The following is a 17206-nucleotide window of genomic DNA, read 5'->3' on the forward strand; positions in this document are numbered from 1 at the left end:
CCCGGACAAGCTACGCCCTTTAGCCGCGCGCTAACCCGATTAACCTCGGCGAAGCAAAACCGCGGCGGGGTTTTGGCCGGCACTGGGCTTCATGCCCGAGCCAGAAGGTGCAGAACCGCTCGCTTCGACCTGCTCGCTTTGGCGCACTTCGACGCGCCCGCCGGCAGGCCTTGTCTTGCCGGCCTGGCGCCGAGCCGTCGCTTCTGCCTTCTCCTGGGTTTTGGCTTCGCCATGGCGGGTTTTCCTCCTTGCGAGGTTTCCTTCTGTGCAAGGTTTTTCCTCCTTGCGAGGTTGCCTTCTGTGCAAGGTTTTTCCTCCTTGCGAGGTTTCCTTCCTTGCAAGGTTTTTCCTCCTTGTGAGGTTTCCTTCTGTGCAAGGTTTTTCCTCCTTGTGAGGTTTCCTTCCTTGCAAGGTTTTTCCTCCTTGTGAGGTTTCCTTCCTTGTGAGGTTTTTCCTGCTTGTCGAGGTTTCTTTCCTTGCAAGGTTTTCCTTCCTTGCGAGGTTTCCTTCCTTGCAAGGTTTTCTTCCGTTCAAGGTTTTTCCTCCTTGCAAGGTTTCCTTCCTTGCAAGGTTTTTCCTGCTTGTGAGGTTTTCCTTCCTTGCAAGGTTTTCCTCCTTTTCCTTGCTCACTCACTGCTAGCATTTGGGAGCAGAAAGGGGGGGGATGGGGATGACACCCCCAAAAAGCCACCCTCCCTCCTCGGGGACCCTCAAACCCTCCCCATGCCCGTTCCCGAAACGCCGCGGGGCCGGTGCATCCCCGGGGACCATCAGAGACGGCCGTGGAGCAAACGAGTCCATCGTTCACGGGGCAGGAGCACGGGGATCCGAGGGGCTCCTTTGTTTCTCCGTGCCAGCGTGGTCGCAGCAAGAGTGAATTTTATTTATTTTATTTATTTATTTTTTATTTCTCCAGCCCCATAATCCCATCATCTTGTCACGGTTCCCCGGGAAGTGGGGCTGCTCCGAACAAAGCCCCCGGAGCATCCCGGGCTCCCAGAGGGGGTTTTGCAGCTGCGCCTCGGAGCGTGACCGATCGGGAATGAGCCTTCGCAGCGCGTCTAATGCCGTTTGGACAGGGAGCCTTTCATCCGCTCGTGGGAGCGAGGCCCCAGCATTGAGCCGGCAGCTCCCCGTGCTCCGGCCCTCGGCGTTCCCAACCCCACGGGAGCCGTCCGGCACCGCCGCAGCGTTTTTGGGGGTGAGCAAGATGGGGACCATGGTCCTCTCCTCCTCTGCTGCGGGTTTGGGGAGGGGGAAGGCTGTGGGTGCATAGCTCAGGGTTGGGGTGGGGTGGCTGAGGGTGGGAGATGCTCCCCATTGCCGTGGACTGGTTGCCGTCACCCCATGCTGGGCTCCAGCGGGTTCCTCGTCCTGGTCCCCGTTGCTCTGTCCCCAACAGGTACCTCATCCTGGTCACCATCATCCTGGCCCCAGCAGGTACCTCGTCCCAGTTCCCATCTCCCCGTCCTCAGCCAGTACCTCCTCCCGGTCCCCATCACCCCATCCCCAGAGGGTTCCTCATCATGGTCCCTATCACCCCATCCCCAGCAGGTACCTCGGCCCAGTTACCATTGTCCTGTCCCTAGCATGTCCCTTGTCCTGGTCCCCATAGCCCTGTCCCCAGCAGGTACCTCATCCAGGTCCCATCGCCCCATCCCCATTAGGTCCCTCATCCCAGCACCCATCACCTTGTCCCAGTCCCCATCACCCCATCCCTGTCCCCGTCAGGTCCCTCATCCCAGTCCCCACCCCCTTGTCCCAGTTCCCATCACTTCATGCCAGTCCCCATCACCTTGTCCCAGTTCTCATCACCCCATCTCTGTCCCTGTCAGGTCCCTCATCCCAGTCCCCACCACCTTGTCCCAGTTCCCATCACTTCATCCCAGTTCTCATCACCTTGTCCCAGTTCCCATCACCCCATCCCAGTCCCAATCGCCTTTTCCCCTTCCCCAGCAGGTACCTTGTCCCAGTCCCTACTGGGTACTTCGTCCTGGTCCCCTTCACCCCATCCCGTCCCCAGCAGCCATCCCGCTCCCCCATGGGGCCAGCCCAGCTCCCCAGGCTGCCCCCGTTGCCCGTTGACTCCTGAGGATCTCCAGGGAGGGAAAGTTTTTTTGGGGGGGCCCTTTTGGGAAGGGGACCACAGATGCCAGCCAGCTGCCTGGTGCCCCCCTACCCTTGAGGGTGGAGGTGGCGTTGGGTGGCATCAGCTGCTGAATGTGCTCTGCAGCGCGGCAGGCACTCGTCTGAGCGGGGAAACTGAGGCACGGAGTGGGAAGGGGTGGGGAGCCGGTGGCAAGTCATGGGGGTGCAGAGGCTGGAGGGGTGTTGGGCTGGAGCACCCGTGGGCACGCACGTCACCTTGGAAGGGAAGATGAAGGTGAAGAGAAGACGAAGAGATGAGAAGAGGCAAGATAAGAAGATGGAGATGATGCAAAGAGAGAAGACAGAGACAAGATGAGACAACAGAAGGAGAGGAGAGGAGGAGGACAAGGACAAGGTGAGGAAGAGGAGAAGGAGGAGGAGGACAAGCAGAAGGACAAGGACACAAAGAAGGACAAGGACAAAGACAAGGAGGAGACGGAGAAGAAGGAGGGGAGGAGGAGGAAGAGAAGAGAAGAGAAGGAGAGGGAGGAGAAGAAGGAGGAGGTGAGGACGAGCAGGAGGAGAGGAGGAGGAGAAGAGCTGTTGGCTCCAGAGAAGACACATCACCCCGTGAGCTTTGTCAGCCCATCGCTTCAGGGGTTGGACAGGTTTTTTGTTGGTTTATTTTTCCCCCAGTGAAAAGGAGCTTTTTGACCTAAACACACGTTTTCATAGCAAAGGTTTATTTTGGCTGAAAGCCTTTTTTTTCTTATTAAAAAGAAAAATGGCAAGGCTGGTGGGAAGGGTCACTTCTGTAAAACTTTTTTTTCTCCTTAAAAAAAAATATCTATTTTGGCTTTTTTTCATCAGAAATACCTCTGCGGGAGGCCTTGGGAGTGAATCATTCCCAAAATCCCCTGTCCCGTGCCGTGCCTGGTCCTGCCCGGCTTTATCATCTCTCCCTGCAGCAAACGCCCAGCAACAACAAAAAAAATTAGAATTATTAGAAAATACTCTTTTTTCTTTTTTTTTTTTTTTTTTCATGGCAGACTAGAGGATGGTTTTTGCCCCATTTTCCTGTATTTTGGTCATTTAACCCTGCGGAGCCGCTCTGGTGCTGGGTCCAAAAATTGCCCCAGTCTTTAGAAAGGAGCAAAGAATGGCCCCGTGCAGTATCTGTTGGGTTTCTCAGGGCATGGGGGTTACCTCCAAGAGAAGCCTGGACCTGCCAGGGGTGGGACAGACCTCACAGCACCCCCTTGGCAGGTTCTGGGGGTTATGAGAAGTCTTCATGGCCCCTGGGACCTCCCCAGCACCCTTCTGCCCCAGGCCAGAGCTGGGCTGAGCCTTGCTGTAACTTGTCTCCAACCCTGTCTTCTGGATGGACCTTGGGCCTGTGGTGCAGGTAGCTTGTCCCCAGCCTTTTCTCCAGGATGGACCTCCGGATGATGTTGTAGATAGCTTCTCCCTGGTCATGTCTCCAGCCCCATAGTCTGGATGAACCTCTCACTGGTGTTGCACATAGCTTGTCTCCAGTCCTATTCCAAGCCTTATCTCCCGGGTGGACCTCAGACTGATGTTGGTAGCTTCTCCCTCCTGGTTCCAGCCCCATCTCCTGTATGGACCTCGGATCCACATTGCAGGTAGCTCATCTCCAGCTCTGTCTCTAGCCCCATCTCCTGGATGGACCCTGAACCTGCGTTGCAGGTAGCTTGTCTCCAGCCCTGCTTCCAGCCTTATCTCCTGGTTGGACCTCAGACCTAGGCTGTGTTTAGCTTGTCCCCAACCCCATCTCCAGACCTGTGTCTTGGCTAGACCTCAAACCAATGTCATAGGTTCCTTGTCTCCATCCTTATCTCCCTGAAGGACCTCAGACCAGTGCTGCAGGTACCTTGTCTCCATCCCTATCTTCCTGATGGATCCCAGATCAACGTTGAAGGTATTTTTGTCTCCATCCTTCTCTCCCTGAAGGACCTCAGACTGATGCTGCAGATACCTTCTCTCCATCCCTATCCTCTTGAAGGACCTCAGAGTGCTGCTGCAGCCCATCTCCACCTTCTCTGAGCTCCCCAAAACCAACCCACCACGTCACCTTGCGGACAGAGTCCATCCCTGACCCTGGCTGGACCTGGCTCAGGGTGGACGCCCCTCAAGTGGCCAAGACCGGGGTGGAGGGGGAACCAGAGACAGGCGGAGGGGATGGAACGCCTTCAAAATTGACACCATATGGCTGTTCCTTATCCCCGGGCCCAGTAAATAGGTCTTTCATGCTGGGCTGGTTGCCATAGGAGCAAACACGCAGGAAATATCCCAGATAACTCGAATAGTGGCAAAAACATATGTTTTGGATAAAACCCGGCAGAAAATCGCCCCGATTAACCCCTCCAAGGCGTTTTACCCACACGGTTTTAACCCCTTTCCCCCGCCTCGGTGCATGCACAGGGTGGGGAAACTGAGGCATGCCGGCTCCCCGTCCCCTTGTCACCCAGCGGTGGGAAATCCGATGGGTTTCTTGCAACGAAGCGCAATTACCAGCGGTTCCCTGGCATCGTCTTGCCACCACCTCCTCCTCCCTGGAGCCCCTTATCAAGACGGATGGCTGGATGCAAGGCCGCGTGCTCGCTCCGCGAGCATTTCGCTTTGATTTGCCAAGGAATTTGCTTTGCTTTTGCTTTGCTTTTGCTTTTTTTTTTTTTGGTCCTCCTTTTCTTTCCTTTTGCAGCCTCGGCCGAACCTTTCCTTATCACATCTGGCAAGCAGCGGGCCCCCAGCGCTCCCCCTGGCCGCCCTCCAAGCGCTGAATGCAAAGCCGCCAGCCAAGCTGCTGCAGCACGGCCAGGTTTCCCAGCGCCGCGGTGTCCTGCGAGGCCAAGCCCCGAGCAAACCGACGGGCCCTCGTCCTGTGCTTGCTCTCAGGGAAGGGGAAACTGAGGCACGGAAAGCCTGAAAAGCTGCTGTGGGCATCCCTGGCTCCTGCAAAGTGGCTTCGTGCATCCCTGCGTGGTGCGAGCATCCCTGCAGGCTGCAAACATCCTCACGCGCTGCAAGCATCCCTGTGCGCCACATATACCTCCACGCACTGCAAATATCCCTGCATGCTGCAAACGTTCCTGCGTGCCGCCAGCATCCCTGGACGTTGCTGCGAACGGCCTTGCGTGCTGCGAACATCCCTGCGCATTGCAAACTTCCCTGTGCGTTCTGGGCATTGCTGCATCCTGCAAGCATCCCGGCATGCTGCAAACATCCTCACGCATTGCAAACGTCCCTGTGTGCTGCAAGCATCCATGCGTGCTGCAAACATCCTCGCATCCCTGCACTCTGCAACACCTCCTAATGCCTATTGCCAGGAGGAGACATCACTGCTGGTCTTTCCAGAGATGGAACAACCCCATGGCGCAGAGTCCACCCCAAACCCTGCACTCGAGAGGGACAGGTACCACCCTCCCAGCAGCCCTGCCCCTATAAAAGGCCGGGTCAGGGCACCTATGGGTGCTGGGCTAGGGAAATATTTTAGGGAGCGCTCTGGAGGGTCACGAGGAGGACTTTTGCATAGGAAGGACTGCAACTCTAGGGTGCAGATAGGACCAAACTGAGGGGATCAGGGAGAAAAAAAACCCTAGGATTAAGCAGCAAGGTGCTGGGGGGCCGTGGGAGCGGGGCGATAACTGGCGGGAGGTGGTCCGGCCGACCTGGGATTTCTCCTGGTGCCGTCAGGAGGAAAAATCCCCTTTCCCAGCCGGAGCATTGCCTCACTCCTCCCTCACAGCGGGCATCGGAACCCCTCCAGGTGCTTTTTTTCCACTCTGATCCTCCTGTGCAATTTTTTCCCCACCTTTATTTTGGTGGGGTGCGCACCCGTAGCAAGGTGCAGCATCCTTGCCACCCGCCGCATCCCTGCCTGTGGCTGCTCTGCACAGACAGAGCCCTGCTGCAATCCCAAGCTCATTTTCCCTCTTCAGCTGCTGGGTTTGGGTTTTTTTCTCCCCTTTTTATTTTTAATAACCTTTCAGTGCATCTCTCCGCCTCCTCTTCCCCCCCCAAAGCTCTATTATGGGTTTGTGAGGTTTAGCAAAATAAACACGGCCAAACCATAACCCTCCTAATGTGCTAAATCACTGGAAAAGCCAGAACAGCTTCGCAGGGCAGCCGAGGGCTCGCAGCGAGGCACCGAAAGGGCCCCGAGCTGCTCAGCCCTCCAAGCAAAGCACGGCAGATGCAATCAATTTAATTTTCCCCCTCCTTTTTGATATGTTTTCCAGCGGGGTATGGTCCTTGCACCCAGGTCCCTTTGCCCAAGGAGGGGTGTTGGTGGGTGCTGAGCCCGGCAAGACGATGCTAAATCAAGGAGGAAATAAAGCAAAGAGATAAAACTCTCCAGGACGATGGGAAAAATTGCATTTTCCCTGCCAGAAGCCCTTGCTTTCCTCCTCTCTGCATCCCCCAAAATCCCGACAGGGGCCAAATTGATCCTCAAAAGCCACTTAAAGGTTCAGTTCCCTGTTCCCGGGGGGTATTTTTTCCTCTTCATGGGCCCGTTTCACTCTTCTCCTCTGCCCCGATGCTCAGCTTGCTCCATGCCTGGGGATTGCAAAGCAGCAGAGGTTTTTTTGGGGGGGTGCTCTGGGTATTTTTAGGGTGTTTTGGGTTTTTTTAGGGCGTTGTGGGTTTTTCAGGGTCTGCTCTCGACGGTGAGAGCAGTGCTTTCTCCCCACCCTGCCCAAGAATGTTTCTGCTGATATTAAACCCGACCCGGAGGCATTTCGAAGGAGCCGACTTCCTCGCCAAAAAAATGACCTCAGCCTGCCTAGTTTGGAGCTTTTTTTTTTTACCTTTTTAAAACATTTTTCTCCCTCTCCTGCCTGCTGGGTGAGAGGCACCAATGGGGCCTCTCACCTGTGGCCCTGGCATCACCGCTGGGCTGCATCTGTGGTGCCAATTCCCCAATTTTGGGGGATATTTGCAGGTTTTAACCTGCAAATTCTATTTTTAACCTGCAAATTCCAGATTTTCCCCTGCAAAACCCCTCCCTGCCACTGGCAGGAGGATCCAGGGGCAAAACCCCACCTTGCACCATCCTCCTGGCACTCAACGACCTGCAAAACTCATGTCCCCAATGAAATAAGAGGGGAAAAAGCCCAAACAAAAAGCCAGCGTTGCCTGCGATGTTTTCTGGAAGGGGTTTTTGCAGGAGTTTCCTTAATAGACTCCTCTGCATTTTTGCTTTTATGAACGTGGCGGCCTTCCCAAGGCTGCTGCAATCGTTTTGCGAGAGCTAAAACATCTCCCGAGTCAAAAATCCAGCCCCTCCAGCACCTCCACAGTGTGAAACGCTGAGGAGAAAGGAGGGACATGCCAATTTAGAAAGGGAAATGCTGGATTTGGGTGTTTTCGGATGGAATTGCTCCAGCTTTAGTTTTTTTTTTTCTTAAATTAATATTTGCTGTCCTGGAGACACCAAGCTGATGGGGGGCAGTTCAGAAAATAGAAACGTTTCTGCAAGAAGCCAACTGGTTGGATTGCCAGTCCCCAAAAGGCTGATGTTAGCGGGAAAATTCCAGATTTGCCCCTAAAAACCGGATGGGGAAATGTTTCTGCCATTTTTCTCTACTCAAAGTGGTGCATCGCCATACTGGAGCTGCATCTGCATTCCACAGCTGCACCCTGCACCCCGCAGCCTGCATCTGCGTCTTGCACCCTGCGCCCCACTTCTTGCATCATGGAGCTGCACCCTGCTTTTGCACCCTCCATCTGCATCCTGCACCTGTATCCCATGCCTGTCCCCTGGATCTGCATCCTGCAGCCCAAATCCTGCAGCTGCACCCTTCATCCCACATCCCGCACCATGCATCGCACTTCTTGCATCCAGGACCTGCACCCTGCAGCTGCATCCCGCACCCTCCATCCCAAATGTGCATCCCAAATCCTGCATCTGCACCCGGAGCCCTGCAGCTGCATCCCATGTCCTGCACTCTGTGTCCTCCACCTGCATCTGCGTCCTGCATCTCCATCCCACCTCCTGCATCCCGCATCCGCACACCCATCCTGCTGCCGGGACCCTGAGAGCACTAACAAGCCCCGACGGTCCAACCGGCCTCACCAGGGACCCCCACCCAACCCAGGGACCCTGTGTAAGCTCAGCCCAGGGTCCTTGCTGGGACATACTGGGCTGTGACCCCTATAGACGCATCCTGGCCGCGCCTCATCCCCATCATCCCCCCCAACCACAGGACAAGAGCTTAATTGCAGTTAAATTAATTTGCGAGGCCGGATTGGCCCCTTCCAGCTCCCTCCCGGTCCCATCTGGGTGTTTCTCCGGAGCAGGTGTGATATGGGAGAGTGGAGTTCCCAAACCAGCCTGCGCAGGGGGGAGCGGGGAGGTTTCCCCATCCGCGGGGGCTCCATTCCCCTCCCTGAATCGCCGCCCCAGCACATCTGGCAGGCAGATGTGGCCACGCGGCCGGGCTCTGCCTCCCAGATGGGGGACGAGCAGTGAAATCCTTGTATGGGATTCAAAAGCTGTAATTTTTCCTTGGAAATCTGCATTTCCCGGCTTGTTGCACACACTCCCCATCTCTGGGGGTGTCGCAAGATCCCTGTGCATGGCCAGGCCTGCGCCATGATGCTCCGGGGCTGGACCATCCCTTGTCCTGCACCTCCATCCCATACCTGCACCCTAAATCCCACTTCTGCATCCTAAATCCTGCCTCTGTTCTTTCATCTCGTGCTATGTCCTGCACCCAAAATCCTGCTTCTGCAGCTCATTGCCTGTGTCCTGCATACGTGTCCTCTGTCTGGGACACTGCATCTACATCCTAAATCCTCTATCCCACATCCGCATCCTGAATCCTGCATCCTAAATCCTCCATCCTGCTTCCGCATCCCAAATCCCACTTCTGCATCCCCTACCCTCTGTTCTGAGTCCGTGTCCCGTATCCTTCATCTGGGACCGTGTCAGCAGCCTAAATCCTCCCTCCCACACCCTGTGTCTGCATCCTAAATCCTGCATCCGCTTCCTAAATCCTGTGGTTTTTTCCTAAATCCTGTATCTTCATCCAGAATCCTGCATCCTGCCTCCTAAATGCATCTGCAGCCTAAATCCTGCTTCTGCAGCCCCTTCTCCTGTCCCCTGCATCTGCACCCTAAACGCTCCATCCCACATCCCGCATCTACATCCGAAATCCTGTCCATCTGCATCCTGAATCCTGCATCTACATCCTAAATCCCAAATCCTAAATCCTGTCCCACTTCTGCATCCTCCATCCTGCATCTTCATCCTGAATCCCGAATCCTACATCCTAAATCCTGTCCCACACCTGCATCCTGAATCCCAATTCCTAAATCCCGTCCCACACCTGTATCCCAAATCCTGCATCCTGCATCTATATCCTCAATCCTGTCCCATATCCGCATCCCAAGTCCTCCATCCCACATCCTCCATCTACATCCCAAATCCCCCATCGTCGCATCCCTAACTCTGCATCCCACATCCCACGCCCAGGATGCTGCGAGGGACGACAAAATAACCCGCGCCCGCTGGAGCACCATGAATTTGTGATGAGTCTGGGGGGGCCAGGGGGAGAAGCTGTCCCCCACCCGGCTCGCCCGCCCGCGCCAGCGATAATGTTGGTTTAAGGCATTTTCCACGCTCCGGTGCCTCTCTGAGAGCGCCTTGTCCCCAGCGGGGCTGTACAATGGGCGCTTTCAGGGACCCGGCTTCTTGCAGCCCCCTTTTTTACCCAGAGAGATTTTAAAATAAACCTTTTATCCCCCTAGAATTTCCCCCCTCAAACCCCAAAAGAGGAAAAGAATTCCCCCCCAGAGAAAAAAAACCAAACAAACCACAAAACAAACCCCCCAACGACCAAACCCTAAAAATTGGGATTGAAAATAATTCCTGTGTGATAATCAAGCCTGGTTAACGTGAGAGACCAAGGCGGAGTGCGAGCGGTGCACAGCCTCTGCTGAAGCATCCCAGGGGGGAAACATGCCCCGTGACCCCCCCCCCCAAATAACCTATTTACAGCAGGTAATAGGTGAAAAAAGAATTTGTTGCTAAAGGGGAGGCTTTCCCCTCACAGCCTGCAAAGGTGAGACCCACTCATGCAACAAGTTGTGTCCAGCCTTGCACCCCCCCCCCCAAAAACCTTAATTCCCAACGCATTCCCAAAGCTTTTTTTTTTTTCCTTTAGAAATATAAATTCCTGGAGGGAGTGAACCAGAAAACCCTGTATTCAGCCTAATTATCCTCCCCAGCCGCAATCTGTGATCTCTGGGACAATTAAAAGTGCTTAATCCTGGTTGAAAAGCAAACAAGGTCGGAGGCGGCGTCTTCCTGTTCCCCCTCGCCCGCTGCCGGGGTCTCGCTCCCCGGCTGCAATATAAATATGCAATTAAAAAATCGCCGCTAATTGCTTCGCCAAAGGGGGGTTCCCACCGGAAAAAAAAAAAAAAAAAAAAAGGCGGGGGAAAGGGATATTAAAAAACTAAAAAAAAAAAAACCAAAAAACAACCAGAACAGGGAAAAACAAGTAAAAAGAGTGTTTTCTACCCCAATAATTAAAGGCTGATGCAGCTTTGGGGAGAAATTGCAGAGATGTCTCAGGGTTTGCACCCTGGGGTGGGTTTCTGAGGGGGGGATGCTCTTTTTTGGGGGGGGGAAGGGGTTAATCCCCATCTCTCCTCTCTCGCTCCAGTGCTAACAATCCCTGGCAGCTCTTGGCTCGTTAGCCCTTCGGAAAAGCAATTAGAGAGGTTGGAAAATGAGGGCAGCCGCTACCCTAAGACAGGGCAGGAAGGCGGGGGGGTGGCGGCAGGGCCAGCCCCTAAACCTTGCCAGGGTGTAACAGGCTGGTTTAGGGCTGCACGGCTTGGCAAGAGATCCCGAGGTGGGATTTACGCTGGCTGAGCAATGCTGTGCCATCAGTAGGTTTCAGCGTGAATGACATCAGTAGGTTTCAGAGTGAATGAGCCCCTCACTTGTTGAGATCCTCCCCCCACCCCCCAAAATAAGCTGTATTGCATTCAAAACACGGTCCCCAAAATATGGAACAAAATGGGTTGTATCGCACCAATGCACAGCAGCTCCCCGCATCCCCGGGGAGGATTTTTGGCCGCAAATCTCAGGGTTTGGGGCAAAACGCTGCTGCAGGTTGGGAGGCTGGGCTGAATGGAGTTATTTGGGGTAACAAGGCAAAATGGTGCCAGCACCCCTTTTTGGGGTGAAAATAAGCTGGGGGAGGGAGGGAAATTGATTCCTAATTGCTATTTTTTAATTGCTGGGCTGTGGAGCACCCCAGGGCCCCCAGTTTGCATCGGGCCCCCCTGCCCCCAGCGCCCTGGCTGCACCCATCAGGCCAGCCCAGCACCCTCCGTTGGCAGCAGCAGGATGGGACACGTTGCAACCTCCCCCTTGCAGCAAGCGGCATCGCTTCGTCCCCCCCAGCGCTTTATTGAACCTTTAAAATCTGAAGTGCACGGCTGGTCGCCTTCACGGCCTTTGGGTGCTGCCGTGGGAGCCCCGCCAGGAGGAAGAGGAGGAAGAAGAGGAGGAAGAAGAGGAGGCAGGTGGGGTGCAGGGGGCTCAGGTGGCGGGCAGCCAGACTTTCTGGGTGCTGACGATGTCGCTGAGCTTGCCCTTGATTTTCAGGAAATGTCTCTTGAACTCCAGGCCGTCGCCCTGTGCGGGGAGAGGCGGGCGGTTGCATTGATTTGCACCCACCTCGCGCCGCTTTCCGCCACCTTGCACCCACCTCGCACCGCTTTCCACCACCTTGCATCCACCTCGCACCGCTTTCCACCACCTCGCATCGCTTTCCACCACCTCGCACCCACCGTGCACTGCCTTGCAGTCGTGCACCCACCTTGCATTGCCTTGCACCACCATGTACTGCCTTGCACTCCCTGTGCACCACCTTGCACCCATTTTGCATCTCCTTGCACCCATTTTATGGGTGCCCATCAGCTACTGCCTTGCACCCACCCGATGCTGCCTTGCCTCACCTTGCAGCCACCTTGCACCCAACCTTGCATGGTCCTGCATCACCTCCCATGGCCTTGCAGCACCTTGCACCCAACCTCGCACGGCGTCGCGCCCACCTTGCGTGGTCTTGCAAGATCGTGCGCCCACCCTGACCCCCTCCCCCCTCACCTTGGAGAGGCGAAAGTCCACCAAAATCTTGCTCTCCATCTCCACCAGGTTCACCTTGAAGATGAGTTTGTTGTTCCTCCTGTCCGTGGTCGAGATGGTGACCTGCAAAAGGGCAGTAAAGGGGGGATCCCCCAAATTATTTGCAGATGCAACAGCATGGTGGGGTCCCACCCCCCCGGTTTTGCACCCCAATCCCTACCTGGTTCGTGCAGCTTTTCTTCCAGCCGTACCCCATCTTCTCACAGACCTCTTTCAGGGCGCGGTACGAGCCGTCAGCGTCCAGTTTGGTGAAGAAGCGCGTCATCCGCTTCACCAGCCGCTGCCACGGGCTCTGCCGGCCCCCAAAACCGGTTGCAAAGGTTACAAATCCCACAAAGTTGCAGCCCCAGCTCTGCAAACCCCCTGACCCGGCCTTAAGAGGATAAACGTTGCAAAGCTGCACCCCCTGATGGTAAATGCTGCGAGTTGCATCCCCCAGACAGCAAAGTTGCATTCGAAATATTGTAAAGTTGCACCCCAAATATTATAAATACTGCAAAGCAGCATCCCCAAGATTGCCAAGTTGCTCCCTAATATCATACATATTGCAAAGTTGCTTCTTAATCTTATACATAATGCAAAGTTGCACCCCAAATATTATAGATAGTGCCAAGTTGGACCCCGATATCGTAAACCAGATGCAAATCTGCATCCCAAATACTGCAGAGTTGCACCCTGATATTGTAAATGCTGCAAAGTTGCACCCCAAACATCGCAAAGTTGCATCCTGATAGTAAAAATACTGCAAAGTTGCACCATGAAGTTGCATCCTGAGATGATAGACATTGCAAAGCCACATACCCAATATTGCAAAGTTGCACCCTGCTATTATAAACACCGCAAACCTGCACCGTAAACATTACTAAGTTGCACCCTGATACTAAAGACATTGCAAAGTTGCACCGCAAATGTGGCAAACTTGCACCCTGAGGTGATAAATATTGCAAAGCCGCATCCCCAATATTGCAAAGTTGCATCCCAAATATTGCAAAGTTGCATCCCAAATACTGCAGAGTTGCACCTCGCATATTGCAAGGCTGCATCCCGAGACGATAAAACCTTGCAAAGCTGCATCCCGAGACGAAAACCATTGCAAAGCCGCAACCCCCAGCACTGCAAAGTCACATCCCGATATTACAAACGCTGCAGACTGGCACCCCAAATACTGCAAAGCCGCACCCCGATATAAGGAAACCCACGGAGCTGCACCCCCAATACCGCGCAGCACCTGGGAAGAGCCTGGGGTGCCGAGGAGCTGGCTGTTGACCAGCATGTGGTCGGGGCAGGCGGGCTGGGAGAAGCTGATGCCCTGCACGAGTTTGTCGATGCTGGCCGCCCCGCTCTCCCAGAGCGTCCCGCCGGTGCCGGGCTCCGGTTGGGACGTGGAGTAGCTTGCTTTCTCCTCGCTGCAATGCAAGGGGAGATGGGACGTTAGGGACGCCGGTGCAAAGGAGAGATCGTGAGGATGGGGAACGGGGAGATATTCGAGCACGGGAATTGCACCGCTTTGGGATTTTGCACGACTGTGCGTACGCGAGCAGGGTAAACGCAGGCTCGCGCGTGGTTTCTACCAAACCACCTCCCGGTGAAAACACAGGGAAGGCCCTGCAAGGTGCAAAGAATTACAAAGCACAGAACCTCGTAGGGTGCAAAGCCCTGCAACCCGCAAAGCCCTGCGGCGTGGAAACACGTGGGAAAGCTCCCGCTTGCACAGGCGCAACGAACCCCAGCAGCACAAACAGCAGCGAGGCGACTTGCATCACCCAAGTGCGCGCTTGCAAGCGGGAGCACGCGGAGGGGGATGCAAAAGGAACCGGAGGCTCACCCGAGCATGCTCTTCACCGGCGAGAAGTCCATATCGGATCGGACGTGCTTGGAGAAGCCACCAGGGGAGTCAGCAACCCCCCCCGAGGACATGCGAGCCCGCTTGACGCCTGCAAAGGGACAAGACACCCAGTAACCCCCCCTCCCCAAATCTGGGGGGACGAGCACGTTCCCCGGCGGCCCCTTACCCTTTTTGAGGGGTTTGCTGTACCACCGGTCCTTCTTGATGTCGGGGATGGTGATCCTCGCCGTCGGGCTCTCCGTCAGGATCTTGTGCAGCAAAGCTGGGGGAGATGGGGGGGTGGGAAATGGCGACTGCCGGCGTGGCATCAGGTGCCGCCGGGTGCCGGTCGCTTACCTAAGGGTGCTGAATCGATCTTCTTCCAAGGTGGGAGGTAGGTTTTTCTCTCCTTCCAGTCGCTGTATTCCTGGCAGCTATCGCTGGGCTGGTCCCAGGGCAGTTCTGCCGGATGGGAAAACCCACTGCGTTATTGCACTGGGACAGAGGGAGAACAGAAAGGGCAAAAATGCAGCCAAGGAGGCAGCGAAGCAAGATTTGCACAGAGAGTTTTTGCAAGGGGGGGGTGGTAACAAAGACCAGTCCTGCGTGGTTTTTCAAAGGGGGCAATGTGCAAAGGTGCACAGCGTGCGAAGGCGTCATGATGTGTAAAAGCCCCATGGCGTGCAAAGCCTTGCAGCGTGCAAAGCCTTGCAGTGTGCGAGCACCCTGCAGCCCGCAAAGCCCTGCAACGTGCAAACACTCTGCAACGTGCAAACACTCTGCAACGTGCAAACACTCTGCAGTTTGCAAATGCCCCACAGCACACAAAAGCATCGCAACGTGCAAAAGCCCCGTGGCATGCAAAACCCTGCAACGTGCAGACACTCTGTGGCGTGCCCCAGCACACAGCAGCACTGACTACGCCACTGCGGTGATTTTCTGTGCCAGGCGCCTCTGCTCTGAACCAGGCGCTGCATCTCATGGATTGCCCCCCATGCATTCCATACCTCCCTAAGCATTTCACATACTCCGCCCCCACCATCTCATATATTCCCCTTCTGCATTTTATGTCCCCCTATGCCTTCCATACATCCCCCTGAAGTATTTCATACAACCCTGCTATGCACATCGTATGTCCCTCTACATCCCCCTTATATGCATCTCATACATCCCCCCTATGTATTTCAGACATCCCTCCCACTATGCCTTCCATACGTACACCCCCTGTGCATTTCGTATACACCCCCTCTGCATCCCCTACCCATCTAAACGCCCTTCACGCACACACCCCCCTCCCATTTCACATATATCCCTTGAGCATCTTGCGCACCCCCCCCACCTTATGCATTCCATAGGTCCCCCTCTACATTGCAGGCGGCCCACCTCCGGCCAGCATGGCGGTCAGCACCACGCCGCAAGCCCAGACGTCGACGGGCTCAGCCCTGAACTCGGGGCGCCGCAGCAGCTCGGGGGCCACGTAGGGCAGGGTGCCGCACATCTTGTTGAGCAGCCGCTCCCGGCCGTTGTGCTTGAAGACGGTGGCCAAGCCAAAATCAGAGATTTTCAGGTTATCTGGGTCCAAATTCAAATGCAAAATTCAAATTCGAAATTCAAAATTCAAGTTAAATGGGGGCCAGAGAGGGAATGCGCCGCCTCCCCCCCACCTCGCTCATCCAGCAGCAGGTTCTCCGGCTTCAGGTCACGGTGGGTGATGCCGATGCTGTGCAGATAGACCTGGGGATGGAGAGAAGGGTCAGCGCCACGCGGGGATCGTCGATCGTCACCGGCATCGTGGGGATCGCCGCTGGCATCACCGCTGCCGCACTCACCACGCCGGCGATCAGCTGCTGGAAGAAACGCTGTGCCTCTGGCTCCGGCATCCCGATATCCGGCTCTGCATGAGGGGAAGAAGAAGGGGAAGAATAATTCTCAACCGTTTAGGGATTAATTTTTTAAAGCATCGTTTTATATAAAACAAAAGGTATCTTTAAGCCGGCGTACCGATGCGGTCGAAGAGCTCGCCGCCGCTGCAGTACTCCAGGAAGAGGTATTGCGTGGCACCTTCCCGCCTGTGCCCGTAAAATTTGACGACGTTCTCATGGTTGAGCATCTTGTTGATGCAGATTTCCTTCTTGATGTTCTCTGGGCAGTCGGCCGCTCGCTTCATGTCCACGATTTTCACGGCCACGGCTTCCTCGGTGCGGCGGTTGACGGCCAGCTGCACCCTGGGGCGGGCGGGGGGGGTCAGCGGGGTGCCCAGTGGGCACAAAATGGGCATGAAATGCTGCCACGGGAGACAGGCAGCGGGCAGGGGGCAGGCAGGCAACGCAGGCACGGGCGGCGTGGAGCAGTCGTGCGATGGGCATGCAGCGGGTGCACGCTGGGTGTGCAATGGCCACGCAGTGGGCACACAAGGGGCAGGCAACAGCCAAGCAGCAGGCAAGCAGCAGGCATACGCAGAGCATGCAGTAGCCATGCAGTGGGCAAGTGATGGCCAAGCAGTGAGCAAACAGGGGGCAAGCAGTGGCTGCCTAAAGGGGCATACAATAGCCAAGCAATGAGCAAGCAGTAGCCATGTAGTAAGAGGCACTCAACGGCCAAGCAGTGGCCACGTAAGGGGCACTCGATAGCCAAGCAGCAGGCAAGTGGTGGGCACGCAAGGGGCATGCCATGGCCAAGCAGTGAGCAAACAGTGGGCACACACAGGGCGTACAGTAGGCAAGTAATGGCCAAGCAGTGAGCAAAGAGGAGGCAAGCAGTGGGCACGTAAGGGGCACTCAATAGCCAAGCAGCAGGCAAGCGGTGGGCACGCAAGGGGCATGCCATGGCCAAGCAGTGAGCAAACAGTGGGCACACACAGGGCGTACAGTAGGCAAGTAATGGCCAAGCAGTGAGCAAAGAGGAGGCAAGCAGTGGGCACGTAAGGGGCACTCAATAGCCAAGCAGCAGGCAAGCAGCGGGCACGCAATAGCCAAGCAGTGAGCAAGCAGGGGGCAAGCAGTGGCCACGTAAGGGGCACACAATGGCCAAGCAGTGAGCAAGCCGGGGGCAAGCAGTGGCCACATAAGGGGCATTCAATGGCCAAGCAGCAGGCAAGCGGTGGGCAC

General features: G+C 55.6%; 1 protein-coding gene across 1 annotated transcript; it reads right to left on the reverse strand.

Annotated features, from left to right (window-relative positions):
• Positions 1–11668: 11668 nt before the first annotated feature.
• CHEK1 (checkpoint kinase 1) lies at positions 11669–16377 on the reverse strand. Its single transcript, XM_010581476.1, has 11 exons — positions 16101–16377; positions 15929–15993; positions 15764–15833; positions 15483–15671; positions 14457–14561; positions 14287–14382; positions 14100–14208; positions 13503–13680; positions 12435–12566; positions 12236–12337; positions 11669–11764 (listed from the first exon to the last, which is right to left on the reverse strand). Exons 1-11 carry the CDS (start codon positions 16375–16377, stop codon positions 11669–11671), a joined length of 1419 nt encoding a protein of 472 aa, XP_010579778.1.
• Positions 16378–17206: the final 829 nt, after the last annotated feature.

Source organism: Haliaeetus leucocephalus, unplaced genomic scaffold (genome assembly GCF_000737465.1).
Source record: "Haliaeetus leucocephalus isolate CR32 unplaced genomic scaffold, Haliaeetus_leucocephalus-4.0 Scaffold773, whole genome shotgun sequence".
Lineage (NCBI taxonomy): Eukaryota > Metazoa > Chordata > Aves > Accipitriformes > Accipitridae > Haliaeetus > Haliaeetus leucocephalus.